The following is a 16,695-nucleotide window of genomic DNA, read 5'->3' on the forward strand; positions in this document are numbered from 1 at the left end:
CTCCTTACTTTGTGGATGCCATCTCCGCTCCACACGCTGTAAGTCTTTGCTGTCGTCCAGCATTCTGTTTTTGTTTATTTTGTAACCAGTTCAGTTTTGATTTTGTTCTTCATAGTCATCCCTAAGCTTCAATACATTTTCTTAAGGGCACTCACCTTTTGTTTATTTTTGGTTTTAGCACTAGATAACTTTTTTTACCCGCACAAACCATCATCGTCTCACACGACGTGTTCCCGACATCTACGAAGCAATTAGCTACCAGCTGCATGCATCACTATAGCTCTTGTCTCAAAGTAGGTGTACTGTCACGCCCTGTCCCATCACGTCGTGACTTATTTTGAGTTTTTTGGTGTTTTCCTGTGTGTAGTGTTTGAGTTCTCGTCTTGCGATCCTATTTTGGTGGCTTTTCCTGTTTTGTTGGTATTTTCCTGTTGCAGTTTCACTTGCTTTGTTTTAGCAATCAAGAATATTGAAGTTGTTGCTCTCCTTCTTTGTGTGGACATTGTTGATTGTCATGTAATGTACAGGTGTACTATGTGGATGCTATATCCGCTCCACACGCTGTAAGTCTTTGCTGTCGTCCAGCATTCGGTTTTTGTTTATTTTGTAACCAGTTCAGTTTTGATTTTGTTCTGCATAGCCATCCTTAAGCTTCAATACATTTTCTTAAGGGCACTCACCTTTTGTTTATTTTTGGTTTTAGCACTAGATAGCTTTTTTTACCTGCACAAACCATCGTCGTCTCACACAACGTGTTCCCGACTTCTACGAAGCAATTAGCTACCAGCTGCATGCATCACTTTAGCTCTTGTCTCAAAGTAGGTGTACTGTCACGCCCTGTCCATTCACGTTGTGACTTATTTTGAGTTTTTTGGTGTTTTCCTGTGTGTAGTGTTTGAGTTCTCGTCTTGCGATCCTATTTTGGTGGCTTTTCCTGTTTTGTTGGTATTTTCCTGTTGTAGTTTCACCGGCTTTGTTTTAGCAATCAAGAATATTGAAGTTGTTGCTCTCCTTCTTTGTGTGGACATTGTTGATTGTCATGTCATGTACAGGTGTACTTTGTGGATGCCATCCCCGCTCCACACGCTGTAAGTCTTTGCTGTCGTCCAGCATTCTGTTTTTGTTTATTTTGTAACCAGTTCAGTTTTAATTTTGTTCTGCATAGCCATCCATAAGCTTCAATACATTTTCTTAAGGGCACTCACCTTTTATTTATTTTTGGTTTTAGCACTAGATAGCTTTTTTTTTACCTGCACAAACCATCGTCGTCTCACCCGACATCTACGAAGCAATTAGCTACCAGCTGCCACCTACTGATATGGAAGAGTATTACACAGTTACTCTTATTGAGCTCTAAACAGCACCGACACTCAACAACGGCTCTTTATTTGCGGATTATAATTACTGGTTTGCAAACAATATTTTTAACCAAAATAGGTGAAATTAGATCATCTCCCACGGCACACCAGACTGTATCTCACGGCACAGTAGTTGAAAAACACTGGTCTAACCTACTGGAGACAAAGGCATGGATTAGTCTTTCTAAGTTTGATTTAGACATTTTTCCTCTGATTTTGGCAATGTTTTTCAAGTGGTAAAAAGCTGTTGATGTTATTGACTTAATGTGGCTGTTAAAGTTCAAGTCTGAGTCCTAATCTGATCAGTAGGTTTCAGTTTTACCATGAATTGATTAACGTGGACCCCGACCTAAACAAGCTAAAAAACGTATTCAGGTGTTACCATTCAGTGGTCATTTGTACGGAATATGTACTGTACTGTGTAATCCACTAATAAAAGTTTCAATCAATCAATCAATCAAGTGAGAGAGTCTCAAGGTGACTAATACTAGTTTCTCTTTGCTTCTATGGGCCAAAGACAAGGATTTCGCCGTCAGTGACGCGTAGCTCTAAATGTCATCTGCATAGTTGTGGTGGGACACATTGAAGCTGCATATTAGCTGTCCTACTGGCAGCATGTACAAGTTGAACAATAGGAGTACCAGAACCGAGCCCCGAGCTCAGAGACACAGTTACAAATTTCAACAAAGTATGTCCTATGATCAAGATAGGACTTGAACCAGTTAAGAACAGAACCAGATATTCCCACCCAGTTTTTTTAAAGGGGAACATTATCACAATTTCAAAAGGGTTAAAAACAATTAAAATCAGTTCCCAGTGGCTTGTTGTATTTTTTTGAAGTTTTTTTCAAAATTTTAAAGGTTTCGGAATATCCTTAAAAAAAGCTTTAAAGTGCTTGATTTTCGCTATTTGCGATGCGACTATCCATTTCCCTGTGACGTCATACAGTGCTGCCAATGTAAACAAACAATGGCGAATAGCACAGCAAGATATAGCGACATTAGCTCGGATTCAGACTCGGATTTCAGCGGCTTAAGCGATTCAACAGATTACGCATGTATTGAAACGGATGGTTGGAGTATGAAAGTATTGAAGAAGAAACTGAAGCTATTGAGCGAATAGCTATTCATAGCCATAGCATTGCCGAATAGCTGTGTTAGCATCGCCGGTAAAATCTGCGGACCAAACGATCAGGACTTTCGCATCTCGTGACACTGGAGCAACTTAAATCCGTCGATTAGTAAGTGTTTTTTTCGCATTAAATGTGGGTGAAAGGAAACGTAATATAGTTGCAAATGCATCTGCAGGTTATCCATACATCTGTGTGCCATGTCTGCTTTAGCACCGCCAGTAAATAGCATGTTAGCATCGATTAGCATAGCATGTTAGCATCGATTAGCTGGCAGTCAACATCAATAAAACTCACCTTTGTGATTTCTTTGTCGTTGCAAATGCATCTGCAGGTTATCAATACATGTCTGTGCCATGTCTGTTTCAGCACCGCCGGTAAATAGCATGTTAGCGTCGATTAGCGTAGCATGTTAACATCGATTAGCATAGCATGTGAGCATCTATTAGCAGGCAGTCATGCCGCGACCAAATATGTCTGATTGGCACATAAGTCAACATCAACAAAACTCACCTTTGTGATTTCGTTGACTTTATTGTTGCAAATGCATCTGCAGGTTATCCATACATCTCTATGCCATGTCTGTCATCGTCGGTAAAATGTGGAGACACTTTGGCACATTCAATGGGGGTCTGGCGGAAGACACTTTCGCATCTTCATTGCCAGTGGTGCAACTTGAATCCCTCCCTGTTAGTGTTGTTACACCCTCCGACAACACACCGACCAGGCATGATGTCTCCAAGGTTCCAAAAAATAGTCGAAAAAACGGAAAATAACAGAGCTGAGACCCAATGTTTACAATGTGTTGAAAATGAAAATGGCGGCTGTATTACCTCGGAGACGTCACATTCTAACGTCATCGCTTCCAGAGCGATAAACAGAAAGGCGTTTAATTCGCCAAAATTCACCCATTTAGAGTTCGGAAATCGGTTAAAAAAATATATGGTCTTTTTTCTGCACTATCAAGGTATATATTGAGGCTTACATAGGTCTGGTGATAATGTTCCCCTTTAACCTCTGTATTAAAATAGTATGGTCAAATGTGTCAAAGGCAACAAAACCAAGACTGACTTTTCCTGCATCTTTGTTCAGGTGAATATAATTTGTCACCTTGATCAGAGCTGTTTCAGTGCTGTGGTGGGCCTTAAAGCCCTATTGGAAAGTATCAAACACATTGCTAAACAGTAGAAAGTCACTAAGCTGTTGGTATACTCCTTTTTCTCGGACTTGGCCCAAAAATGTCAGGTTTGATACAGGCCCGAAGTTGTTCAGTGCTGTGTAATCAAGACTACCCTTCTTTAAAGGCCTACTGATGTCAGGCTTGCCCCTGACAGTTTGTCTATGTTTTAGTTTTTTCCTCTGCATTTGTCTGTTTCCTGTGTTTAGTATTTCCTGTCTTTTAGATCCTGTCAAGTGCTCTTAATTTGTCAGTTTCCTGTCTTGTTCCCTGAGTGCTGTGTTCCTCCTCAGTGTGTTTAGTATTTCCTGTCTAGTGCTCTTATTTTGTCAGCTTCCTGTCTTGTTCCCTGAGTGCTGTGTTCCCCCTCAGTTGCGGCTGATTGGCATCTGGCCACACCTGTTGCCAATCAGCCGGCTCCTATTTGTACCTCCTTTGTCTTGTGTCAGTGGCTGGATCACTGTATTGTCATTTGTATTGTCGTTGCCTCATGTCACTCTTGTGTGTTTGCTACCTGTCGTGTCTGGCATCATTTCAGAAATTACCTGTCGTGCTACATTTTGTCCTGGTCGTCGTAGCGGTAAGCTGTCTTTGTTAGCCATTAGCTATTTCCAGTTTTTCTGTTTGTTATCCTCTAGCTTCCATGCTAAAGTTCATTTTTGTTTTCTAGCTTCCAGTGCTAGCTCCCTTAGTTTGTTATTCCGCCCACATGCATGCTTTTTGTTTGTTCTTGTTCTATTATTTATATTAAATCATGTCTTCATATCCAATGTCTGCATCTTGGGGTTCGACAACAAATAACTCTGACAACTGAAATGAGATTTTCATTCTTAAACGGGGATAGCAGGTCCATTCTATGTGTCATACTTGATCATTTCGCGATATTGCCATATTTTTGCTGAAAGGATTTAATAGAGAACATCGACGATAAAGTTGGCAACATTTGGTGCTGATAAAAAGAAAGCCTTGCCTGGACAGGACGATATGCGCAGACGATATGCGCGTGACGTCACGGGTTGTGGAGCTCCTCACATCTGAACATTCTTTACAATCATGGCCACCAGCAGCGAGAGCGATTCGGACCGAGAAAGCGACAATTTCCCCATTAATTTGAGCGAGGATGAAAGATTCGTGGATGAGGAAAGTGAGAGTGAAGGACTAGAAGAAAAAAAAGACAGGGCAGTGGGAGCGATTCGGATGTTATTAGACAAATTTACTAGGATAATTCTGGAAAATCCCTTATCTGCTTATTGTGTTACTAGTGTTTTAGTGAGATTATATGGTCGTACCTTTACAACCTGAAGGTCGGCCCCGCACCTTTCTTCAGCACCATGATGGCGATGCCCAGCTCTGCCCTTTGCAAAGGACCCTCTTCGAAACAACGATCTTTCGAAACGACCGCTGCATAATACACTGTACTTTGTGTGTGTGGTCCAATCCAACCGTGTTCGCTTGATCGCTCCGTTCCATAGTAAAGCTTCACCGTCATCTTTCGGGAATGTAAACAATGAAACACCGGCTGCGTTTGTGTTGCTAAAGGCGGCCGCAATACACCGCTTCCCACCTACAGCTTTCTTCTTTAACGTCTCCGTTATTCATTGAACAAATTGCAAAAGATTCCGTAATACAGATGTCCGTAATACTGTGGAATTATGCGATAAAAACAGACGACGTCTAGCTGGGAACGGTGCTGCAAAAAGATGACCTCTACGATGCGTAGAGGACATCTTAGCACGTTTTAGCATGATACTTCCGCGCAAAATTTAAAATAGGAATTTAGTAAACTAAACCGGCCGTATTGGCATGTGTTGAAATGTTAATATTAGATCATTGATATATAAACTATCAGACTGTGTGGTCGGTAGTAGTGGGTTTCAGTAGGCCTTTAAGAGGGGCTTAATTAAAGCAGTTTTTAAGGTCTTTGGAAATGTTCCATTAGGAAGTGAGATGCTAACTAGATGAGAAAATGGTGGTAACAAACTGCTCAGCAAAGACTTTAGACATCTAGTGGGTAACTCATCAAGGCAGCATGTTGATAGTTTTAACTATTTAGTCAGTGACAGGAGTCAAATGTGCCAGCTTTAGTTGACTGGCTGGCTGCAGAGTAGATATCTGTTTTCCAAGAATTATTGCATTGGTAATGCATTGAACTCTAACATGAAATAATATTGCAAACTCATTGCACTTTGATATAGAAATGAGTTCTATTGGAAGTGAAATTGGAAGGTTTGTTTATCTGTTGACTTTAGCAAACAGGACATTAGAGTTGTTACGAAAGTTTGTGATCTCAGGGCATTCAATCGATTACAACTGGACTGTTCGGTTTGTTTTTTGAAGATGTTTTGCCTCTCATCGAAGTAGGCTTCATCAGTACATGCTTATAGACTTAGATTGGTCAAATCTAGTCGAGAGGCACACATGTCCCACATATAAAACTGTCTTTTCCAACCCTTCCTAAAAGACTCTGCAATTTAGCCTCCGACAAATAACAGGAGTTTGAAACATTCTGGTCACAGATGCTCATTTGTGCCATTTGTTTACAACTGAATGTAATGATAACATGGGTGATTCCGACTATTTTTGGAGGTTAGTGGTCGTTCCACTGCGATCGTTCTGCCACACAATACCTCAATGCGAACGAGCGGAAATTATACTTAAAGGGGAACATTATCACAATTTCAAAAGGGTTAAAAACAATAAAAATCAGTTCCCAGTGGCTTGTTGTATTTTTTGAAGTTTTTTTCAAAATTTTACCGGTCCCGCAATATCCCTAAATAAAGCTTTAAAGTGCCTTATTTTCGCTATCTTCGAAACCACTATCCATTTCCCTGTGACGTCATACAGTGCTGCCAATACAAACAAAATGGCCGTTACCACAGCAAGATATAGCGACATTAGCTCGGATTCAGACTCGGATTTCAGCGGCTCAAGCGATTCAACAGATTACGCATGTATTGAAACAGATGGTCGGAGTATGGAGGCAGATAGCGAAAACGAAATTGAAGAAGAAATTCAAGCTATTGAGCGAATAGCTATTGACGCTATTCGGCCATAGCGTGGGTGTACCTAATGAAGTGGCCCATAGCATGGCTGCCTTATTAGCATTGCCGGTAAAATGTGCGGACCAAACGATCAGGACTTTCGCATCTTGTGACACTGGAACGACTTAAATGTGTCGATTGGTAAGTGTTTGTTTCGCATTATATGTGGGTATCTAGTTTCAAATGTACATACAGCTAGCGTAAATAGCATGTTAGCATCGATTAGCGTAGCATGTTAGCATCGATTTGCTGGCAGTCATGCCGCGACCAAATATGTCTGATTAGCACATAAGTCAACAACATCAACACAACTCATCTTTGTGATTTAGTTGACTTAATCGTTGCAAATGCATCTGCAGGTTATCCATACATCTCTGTGCCATGTCTGACTTAGCATCGCCGGTCAAATGGGAAGACACTCTGGCAAATTCAATGGGGGTCTGGCGGCAGATTTCTTGCCACTTTCGCATCTTTGGGCCAGTGGTGCAACTTGAATCCCTCCCTGTTTGTGTTGTTACACCCTCCGACAACACACCGACGAGGCATGATGTCTCCAAGGTTCCAAAAAATAGTCGAAAAAACGGAAAATAACAGAGCTGAGACCCGGTGTTTGTAATGTGAAAATGAAAATGGCGGGTGTGTTACCTCGGTGACGTCACGTTCTGACGTCATCGCTAAAAGACTGATAAACAGAAAGGCGTTTAATTTGCCAAAATTCACCCAGTTAGAGTTTGGAAATCGGTTAAAAAAATACATGGTCTTTTTTCTGCAACATCAATGTATATATTGACGCTTGCATAGTTTGGTGTTATTGTTCCCCTTTAAAACAACTGTCGTTGGCATTGAAAGTAGGATTGCTTGTTTGCATCTCAAAAGTTGTTTTTCTAACTACGATAGAGCAAAACCATCCTTGCCCAGACACACTTTCCTGGTATTGGAGTATAAATATTTAGGTTTTTGGCACCAGCCGCTACACTAGATTTGACCAATCTACAAACCCCGTTTCCATATGAGTTGGGAAATTGTCTTAGATGTAAATATAAACGGAATACAATGATTTGCAAATCCTTTTCAACCCATATTCAATTGAATGCACTACAAAGACCAGATATTTGATGTTGAAACTCATAAACTTTATTTTTTTTTTGCAAATAATAATTAACTTAGTGGACCCCCATACTATCACAGATGCTGCCTTTTGAACTTTGCAGTCTGGATGGCTCGCTTCCCCTTTGGTCCGGATGACACGATGTCGAATATTTCCCCAAAAAATTTGAAATGTGGACTTGTCAGAACACTTTTCCACTTTGCATCAGTCCATCTTAGATGATCTCGGGCCCAGAGAAGCCGGCGGCGTTTCTGGATGTTGTTGATAAATGGCTTTTGCTTTGCATAGTAGAGCTTTAACTTGCACTTACAGATGTAGCGACGAACTGTATTTAGTGACAGTGGTTTTCTGAAGAGTTCCTGAGCCCATGTGGTGATATCCTTTAGAGATTGATGTCGGTTTTTGATACAGTGGTATCTGGGATCGAAGGTCATGGTCATTCAATGTTGGTTTCCGGCCATGCCGCTTACGTGGAGTGATTTCTCCAGATTCTCTGAACCTTTCGATGATATTATGGACCGTAGATGTTGAAATCCCTAAATTTCTTGCAATTGCACTTTGAGAAACGTTGTTCTTAAACTGTTTGACTATTTGCTCACGCAGTTGTGAACAAAGGGGTGTACCTCAACCCTTCCTTTCTTGTGAAAGACCGAGCATTTTTTGGGAAGCTGTTTTTATACCCAATCATGGCACCCACTTGTTCCCAACTAGCCTGCACACCTGTGGGATGTTCCAAATAAGTGTTTGATTAGCATTCCTCAACTTTATCAGTATTTATTGCCACCTTTCCCAACTTCTTTTTCACGTGTTGCTGGCATCAAATTATAAAGTTAATGATTATGTGCAACATCAAATATGTTGTCTTTATTTCATATTCAACTAAATAGTGGTTGGAAATGATTTGCAAATAATTGTATTCCGTTTATATTTACATTTAACACAATTTCCCAACTCATATGGAAACAGGGTTTGTACTATAATCATTGCTATGCTGGCCTTTATTTGTATTAGGTGGAGGATGAGACATGTAAATATAAAAAGCGTTTATATTTAAAAGCGGCGTTTCTGGATGTTGTTGATAAATTGCTTTCGCTTTGAATAGTAGAGCTTTAACTTGCACTTACAGATGTAGTGACAAACTTTATTTAGTGACAGAGGTTTTCTGAGGTGTTCCTGAGCCCATGTGGTGATATCCTTTAGAGATTGATGTCGGTTTTTGATACAGTGCCGTCTGGGGGATCGGAGGTCACGGTCATTCAATGTTGGTTTCCGGCTTACGTGGAGTGATTTCTCCAGATTCTTTGAACCTTTTGATGATATTATGGACCGTAGATGTTGAAATCCCTAAATTTCTTGCAATTGCACTTTGAGAAACGTTGTTCTTAAACTGTTTGACTATTTGCTCACGCAGTTGTGGACAAAGGGGTGTACCTCGCCCCATCCTTTCTTGTGAAAGACTAAGCATTTTTTGGGAAGCTGTTTTTATACCCAATCATGGCACCCACCTGTTCTCAACTAGCCTGCACACCTGTGGGATGTTCCAAATAAGTGTTTGATGAGCATTTCTCAACTTTATCAGTATTTATTGCCACATTTCCCAACTTCTTTGTCACATGTTGATGGTATCAAATTCTAAAGTTAATAATTATTTGCAAAAAAAAAATTTTTTTCAGTTTGAACGTCAAATATGTTGTCTTTATAGCATATTCAACTAAATATGGGTTGAAAATGATTTGCAAATCATTGTATTCCGTTTATATTTACATCTAATACAATTTCCCAACTCATATGGAAACAGGGTTTGTACTTTAATCATTGCTATGCTGGCCTTTATTTGTGTTAGGTGGAGGATGAGACATGTAAATATAAACAGCGTTTATATTTAAAAGCGGCGTTTCTGGATGTTGTTGATAAATTGCTTTCGCTTTGTATAGTAAAGCTTTAACTTGCACTTACAGATGTAGTGACAAACTTTATTTAGTGACAGAGGTTTTTTGAAGTGTTCCTGAGCCCATGTGGTGATATCCTTTAGAGATTGATGTCGGTTTTTGATACAGTGCCGTCTGAGGGATCGAAGGTCACGGTCATTCAATGTTGGTTTCCGGCTATACCGCTTATGTGGACTGATTTCTCCAGATTCTCTGAACCTTTTGATGATATTATGGACCGTAGATGTTGAAATCCCTACATTTCTTGCAATTGCACTTTGAGAAACGTTGTTCTTAAACTGTTTGACTATTTGCTCACACAATTGTGGACAAAGGGGTGTACCTCGCCCCATCCTTTCCTGTGAAAGACTAAGCATTTTTTAGGAAGCCGTTTTTATACCCAATCATGGCACCCGCCTGTTCTCAATATGCATGCACACCTGTGGGATGTTCCAAATAAGTGTCTGATGAGCATTTTTCAACTTTATCAGTATTTATTGCCACCTTTCCCAACTTCTTTGTCACGTGTTGCTGACATCAAATTCTAAAGTTAATGATTATTTGCAAAAAAAAAATGTTTTTCAGTTTGAACATCAAATATGTTGTCTTTGTAGCATATTCAACTGAATATGGGTTGGAAATGATTTGCAAATCATTGTATTCCGTTTATTGTTTACATCTAACACAATTTCCCAACTCATTTGGAAACGGGGTTTGTACTATAATATAATATTGCTATGCTGGCCTTTATTTGTGTTAGGTGGAGGATGAGACATGTAAATATAAACAGAGTTTATATTTAAAAGCGGCGTTTCTGGATGTTGTTGATAAATTGCTTTCGCTTTGAGTAGTAGAGCTTTAACTTGCACTTACAGATGTAGTGACGAATTTTATTTAGTGACAGAGGCTTTCTGAAGTGTTCCTGAGCCCATGTGGTGATATCCTTTAGAGATTGATGTCGGTTTTTGATACAGTGCCGTCTGGGGGATCGGAGGTCACAGTCATTCAATGTTGGTTTCCGGCTTACGTGGAGTGATTTCTCCAGATTCTCTGAACCTTTTGATGATATTATGGACCGTAGATGTTGAAATCCCTAAATTTCTTGCAATTGCACTTTGAGAAACGTTGTTCTTAAACTGTTTGAATATTTGCTCACGCAGTTGTGGACAAAGGGGTGTACCTCGCCCCATCCTTTCTTGTGAAAGACTAAGCATTTTTTGGGAAGCTGTTTTTATACCCAATCATGACACCCACCTGTTCTCAACTAGCCTGCACACCTGTGGGATGTTCCAAATAAGTGTTTGATGAGCATTTCTCAACTTTATCAGTATTTATTGCCACCTTTCCCAACTTCTTTGTCACGTGTTGCTGGCATCAAATTCTAAAGTTAATGATTATTTTCAACAACAACAAAAGTTTTTCAGTTTGAACATCAAATATGTTGTCTTTGTAGCTTATTTAACTAAATATGTGTTGGAAATGATTTGCAAATCATTGTATTCCGTTTATATTTACATCTTAACACCATTTCCCAACTCATATGGAAACAGGGTTTGTACTATAATCATTGCTATGCTGGCCTTTATTTGTGTTAGGTGGAGGATGAGACATGTAAATATAAACAGCGTTTATATTTAAAAGGGGCTTTTCTGGATGTTGTTGATAAATTGCTTTCGCTTTGAATAGTAGAGCTTTAACTTGCACTTACAGATGTAGTGACAAACTTTATTTAGTGACAGAGGTTTTCTGAAGTGTTCCTGAGCCCATGTGGTGATATCCTTTAGAGATTGATGTCGGTTTTTGATACAGTGCCATCTGGGGGATCGAAGGTCACGGTCATTCAATGTTGGTTTCCGGCCATACCGCTTATGTGGAGTGATTTCTCCAGATTCTCTGAACCTTTTGATGATATTATGGACCGTAGATGTTGAAATACCCACATTTCTTGCACTTGCACTTTGAGAAACGTTGTTCTTAAACTGTTTGACTATTTGCTCACGCAGTTGTGGACAAAGGGGTGTACCTCGCCCCATCCTTTCCTGTGAAAGACTAAGCATTTTTTAGGAAGCTGTTTTTATACCCAATCATGGCACCCACCTGTTCTCAACTAGCCTGCACACCTGTGGGGTGTTCCAAATAAGTGTTTGATGAGCATTTTTCAACTTTATCAGTATTTATTGCCACCTTTCCCAACTTCTTTGTCACGTGTTGCTGGCATCAAATTCTAAAGTTAATGATTGTTTGCAACAACAACAAAAATGTTTATCAGTTTGAACATCAAATATGTTGTCTTTATAGCATATTCAACTAAATATGGGTTGGAAATGATTTGCAAATCATTGTATTCCGTTTATATTTACATTTAACACAATTTCCCAACTCATATGGAAACGGGGTTTGTACTATATATATAATATTGCTATACTGGCCTTTATTTCTGTTAGGTGGAGGATGAGACATGTAAATATAAACAGCGTTTATATTTAAATGCGGCGTTTCTGGATGTTGTTGATAAATTGCTTTCCCTTTGAATAGTAGAGTTTTAACTTGCACTTACAGATGTAGTGACAAACTTTATTTAGTGACAGAGGTTTTCTGAAGTGTTCCTAAGCCCATGTGGTGATATCCTTTAGAGATTGATGTCGGTTTTTGATACAGTGCCGTCTGAGGGATCGAAGGTCACGGTCATTCAATGTTGGTTTCCGGCCATGCCGCTTACGTGGAGTGATTTCTCCAGATTCTCTGAACCTTTTGATGATATTATGGACCGTAAATGTTGAAATCCCTAAATTTCTTGCAATTGCACTTTGAGAAACGTTGTTCTTAAACTGTTTGACTATTTGCTCACGCAGTTGTGGACAAAGGGGTGTACCTCGCCCCATCCTTTCTTGTGAAAGACTAAGCATTTTTTAGGAAGCTGTTTTTATACCCAATCATGGCACCCACCTGTTCCCAATTAGCCTGAACACCTGAGAGATGTTCCAAATAAGTGTTTGATGAGCATTTTTCAACTTTATCAGTATTTATTGCCACCTTTCCCAACTTCTTTGTCACGCGTTGCTGGCATCAAATTCCAAAGTTAATGACTATTTGCAACAAAAAAAAAATGTTTAGCAGTTTGAACGTCAAATATGTTGTCTTTGTAGCATATTCAACTAAATATGGGTTGGAAATGATTTGCAAATCATTGTATTCCGTTTATATTTACATTTAACACAATTTCCCAACTCATATGGAAACGGGGTTTGTACTATAATATAATATTGCTATACTGGCCTTTATGTGTGTTAGGTGGAGGATGAGACATGTAACTATAAACAGCGTTTATATTTAAATGCGGCGTTTCTGGATGTTGTTGATAAATTGCTTTAGCTTTGAATAGTAGAGTTTTAACTTGCACTTACAGATGTAGTGACGAACTTTATTTAGTGACAGCGGTTTTCTGAAGTGTTCCTGAGCCCATGTGGTGATATCCTTTAGAGATTGATGTCGGTTTTTGATACAGTGCCATCTGGGGGATCGAAGGTCACTGTCATTCAATGTTGGTTTCCGGCCATACCGCTTATGTGGAGTGATTTCTCCAGATTCTCTGAACCTTTTGATGATATTATGGACCGTAGATGTTGAAATCCCTAAATTTCTTGCAATTGCACTTTGAGAAACGTTGTTCTTAAACTGTTTGACTATTTGCTCACGCAGTTGTGGACAAAGGGGTGTACCTCGCCCCATCCTTTCTTGTGAAAGACTAAGCATTTTTTGGGAAGCTGTTTTTATACCCAATCATGACACCCACCTGTTCTCAACTAGCCTGCATACCTGTGGGATGTTCCAAATAAGTGTTTGATGAGCATTTCTCGACTTTATCAGTATTTATTGCCACCTTTCCCAACTTCTTTGTCACGTGTTGCTGGCATCAAATTCTAAAGTTAATGATTATTTACGGGGAAAAAAAAAAAAATGTTTATCAGTTTGAACATCAAATATGTTGTCTTTGTAGCATATTCAATTGAATATGGGTTGAAAATTATTTGCAAATCATTTTATTCTGTTTATATTTACATCTAACACAATTTCCCAACTCATATGGAAACGGGGTTTGTACTTTAATCATTGCTATGCTGGCCTTTATTTGTGTTAGGTGGAGGATGAGACATTTCTGCACAACATTCCTTACATGGGTGACGAGGTGCTGGAACAGGACGAGGCCTTCCTGGAAGAGTTGATTGACAACTACGATGGTGTCCATGGCGACAGAGGTAAAATCGATAATGTTGAACGATCATATCATCCGGCTATCAACCGTGCTTCTATACTGATGTCACGTTCCAGAGGGGGGATTCATTAGCGACGAGATCTTTAAGGAGCTGGTGGAGGCCCTCAGCCAGTACTCCGACCACGAGGATGACGACAAGGAGGAAGCGGCGCCCGACGGGCCGATAAAGAAGGAGGACGAACGAGCCATGACGCGCAGCTCGGCGGAAGGTTCTGAGGAGACCAAACCGCCGTTCGTCAGGAGGAAGAGGAGGGTCACTGTTGAGGGTGAATATTTTTCATTCAGACTTTGTCCTGTGAGGGAGAGAGAGAGCAAAAAAAAAAAAAAAAAGGCCAACAAGGCCGCCACTGTTTGTCTTGGTCGCCGTATCGCCACCGCAGGTCACTCTGGCACTGACGTTTGTGTCCCCACAGGAACATGTCCACTATGACATAACTCTTTTATGAGTCATAATTCAGTTGTTTTATTTCAAATATATGTTAGATCATTGAAATAAACCAGATGGGCACAAAAAAAAAACCCTAAGGAGCCTCCTATCCTAAAGGTGGCGGTAAAATCTGCTATATTGCAGATTTTTCCTGCTTTATTACCCGCCCCCAAAAATTTTGGGGGGAAAACATGCAGGTGTAAAAGCTTTTTCTATTTAGATAAACCAAAATACACATATTTTGGGCAACAGTAGATGTTATGAAGTTACATATATGATAATAAAAATTATATTATAAATACATATACATGCATGGTTTATGATGTACTTTAAATTAAATCAGAAAAAAAAAAAACTATAAAAATGTTCGAAAATATTTGTACAAGACAGGGGTCGGCGACCTTTAACGCTCAAAGAGCCATTTTGACCCGTTTCTCAAAGTAAAAAAAACAATGGGAGCCACATAACTATTTTGAAATTTATAATGAAATAATACTTTCATTAACAACACTGGGGTTGGGTTGGTGGTAGCTGGGTGTATAATGGATGGATAGATAGATAGATAGATAGATAGATAGATAGTACTTTATTGATTCCTTCAGGAGAGTTCCTTCAGGAAAATTAAAATTCCAGCAGCAGTGTACAGAGTTGAGATCAATTTAAATAAAATTAAAAAGCAAATAATGGGGGTTTGAATGGAAACAAAATAGAGAAATATTACAAAAAAGAATAAAAAAATAAAAAGCAACAATATAACAGTAAAATAAGAATATAACAAGACAAAGTAGGCAGTAGTGACCATGTTATGAAAACGTATTGCACTGTTATTGTTTTGCATCCCCTGTCATCCTAGTAACCCCCCGGCCCCCGCCCCAGAGAGGAGTTGTACAGTCTAATGGCGTGTGGGACAAAGGAGTTTTTGAGTCTATTAGTCCTGCACTTGGGATGAAGCAGTCTAGCACTGAACAGGCTCCTCTGGCTACTGATAACGCTATGAAGAGTCAGGATACATGGGATTCTGGGTATTTCTTCTGTCGTGTTTATGTTGTGTTATAGTGCGGATGTTCTCCTGAAACATGTTTGTCATTCTTGCTTGGTGTGGGTTCACAGTGTGGCGCATATTAGTAAGAGTGTTCAAGTTGTTTATATCACAACCCTCAGTGTGACCTGTATGGCTGTTGAACAAGCATGCCTTGGAGTTGCATATGCGTTCAGATAGGGGTCGCATCCAAAGTGTGACCACATACGTACACAAATACATTACATACCTACATACTCCAAGTCCGTCCATCCACGCGCACATTCACGGTACAAACATACATATACTGTACATATACATTCACTGTACAAACAAACATACATATACTGTACATATACATTTACTGTACAAACATTCATATACACATTGTGTTCATACACAAGTACATATACATACATACACTCATGCACATAATCATGTTTCATCAAACATATATCAACGTTGTTGCCCTAGGGTAAACTGGGTAACACAAGGCATATTGACAGAGCTTAAACCATTGTTACTATAACAATCTACAAGATTAATATAGGTTGCCTCTCTCTCTTCCTTTTCATCTTTCGGTGTTCCTTTTCTTTTTTTCATTTATTTTTTATTATCTTTCTAGCTATCATTATGTATACGTATTGTTGCATTTGAACAACTTTATTGTTGATAATAGAAGTAAACTATTGGTTTTGTTCATGATCAATAGCGCTTTTTCTATTGGTATTTGTATTGCTCTAGTTTCAGTGTAAAAATGCTCATTGTCATTACTATATTATTTATTTCACTAACTGCTTATTTGCTATCACTTTTACGATCATATTTGTACATATTGTATGTGCTGGTGTTGTTCTATTGTTGTTGTTGTTATTGTTGTTTTTGCTGTTGTCGTTTTTGTCCCTCTGTCTAATCCCCCTCTTAACCCCACAATTTCCCCCTCTGTCTTCCTTTTTTTCTCTTTCTATCCCCTCCTGCTCCGGCCCGGCTGCACCAAATGATAATATAAATACATTTTAAAGTCAAATTCAAATAAGGCAACAAGAGAAGTATCCTACACTTCTCTTTTGTAAAGTAAATCTGAACAGCCGATATGGGCATCTACATCAACTATATGATTTGCCTGAGAAGCTGGACAGGACAAAAAAATAAATAAAAAAACAAAAAAAAAACAAATTGCGACCGGATGGCCGGCACGCAGATAGCATGGTGAAAATCCTGGCGCGATGACATGTA

At 39.3% G+C, this 16,695-nt stretch overlaps 1 protein-coding gene across 3 annotated transcripts in view; it reads left to right on the forward strand.

Moving 5' to 3' along the window:
* Positions 1–16,695, forward strand: part of ezh1 (enhancer of zeste 1 polycomb repressive complex 2 subunit) — a 105,560-nt gene that overhangs the window by 16,439 nt on the left and 72,426 nt on the right. For all 3 annotated transcript variants that reach the window (XR_009807417.1, XM_061905358.1, XM_061905357.1), the window contains exons 5-6: positions 13,880–13,997; positions 14,071–14,280. Coding sequence is in view for 2 of the 3 variants with exons in the window: in XM_061905358.1 (XP_061761342.1) it covers positions 13,880–13,997; positions 14,071–14,280 (328 nt within the window). In the remaining variant the exon portion in view is untranslated. The remainder of the gene's footprint in view (positions 1–13,879; positions 13,998–14,070; positions 14,281–16,695) is intronic.

This window comes from Nerophis ophidion, linkage group LG07 (genome assembly GCF_033978795.1).
Source record: "Nerophis ophidion isolate RoL-2023_Sa linkage group LG07, RoL_Noph_v1.0, whole genome shotgun sequence".
Lineage (NCBI taxonomy): Eukaryota > Metazoa > Chordata > Actinopteri > Syngnathiformes > Syngnathidae > Nerophis > Nerophis ophidion.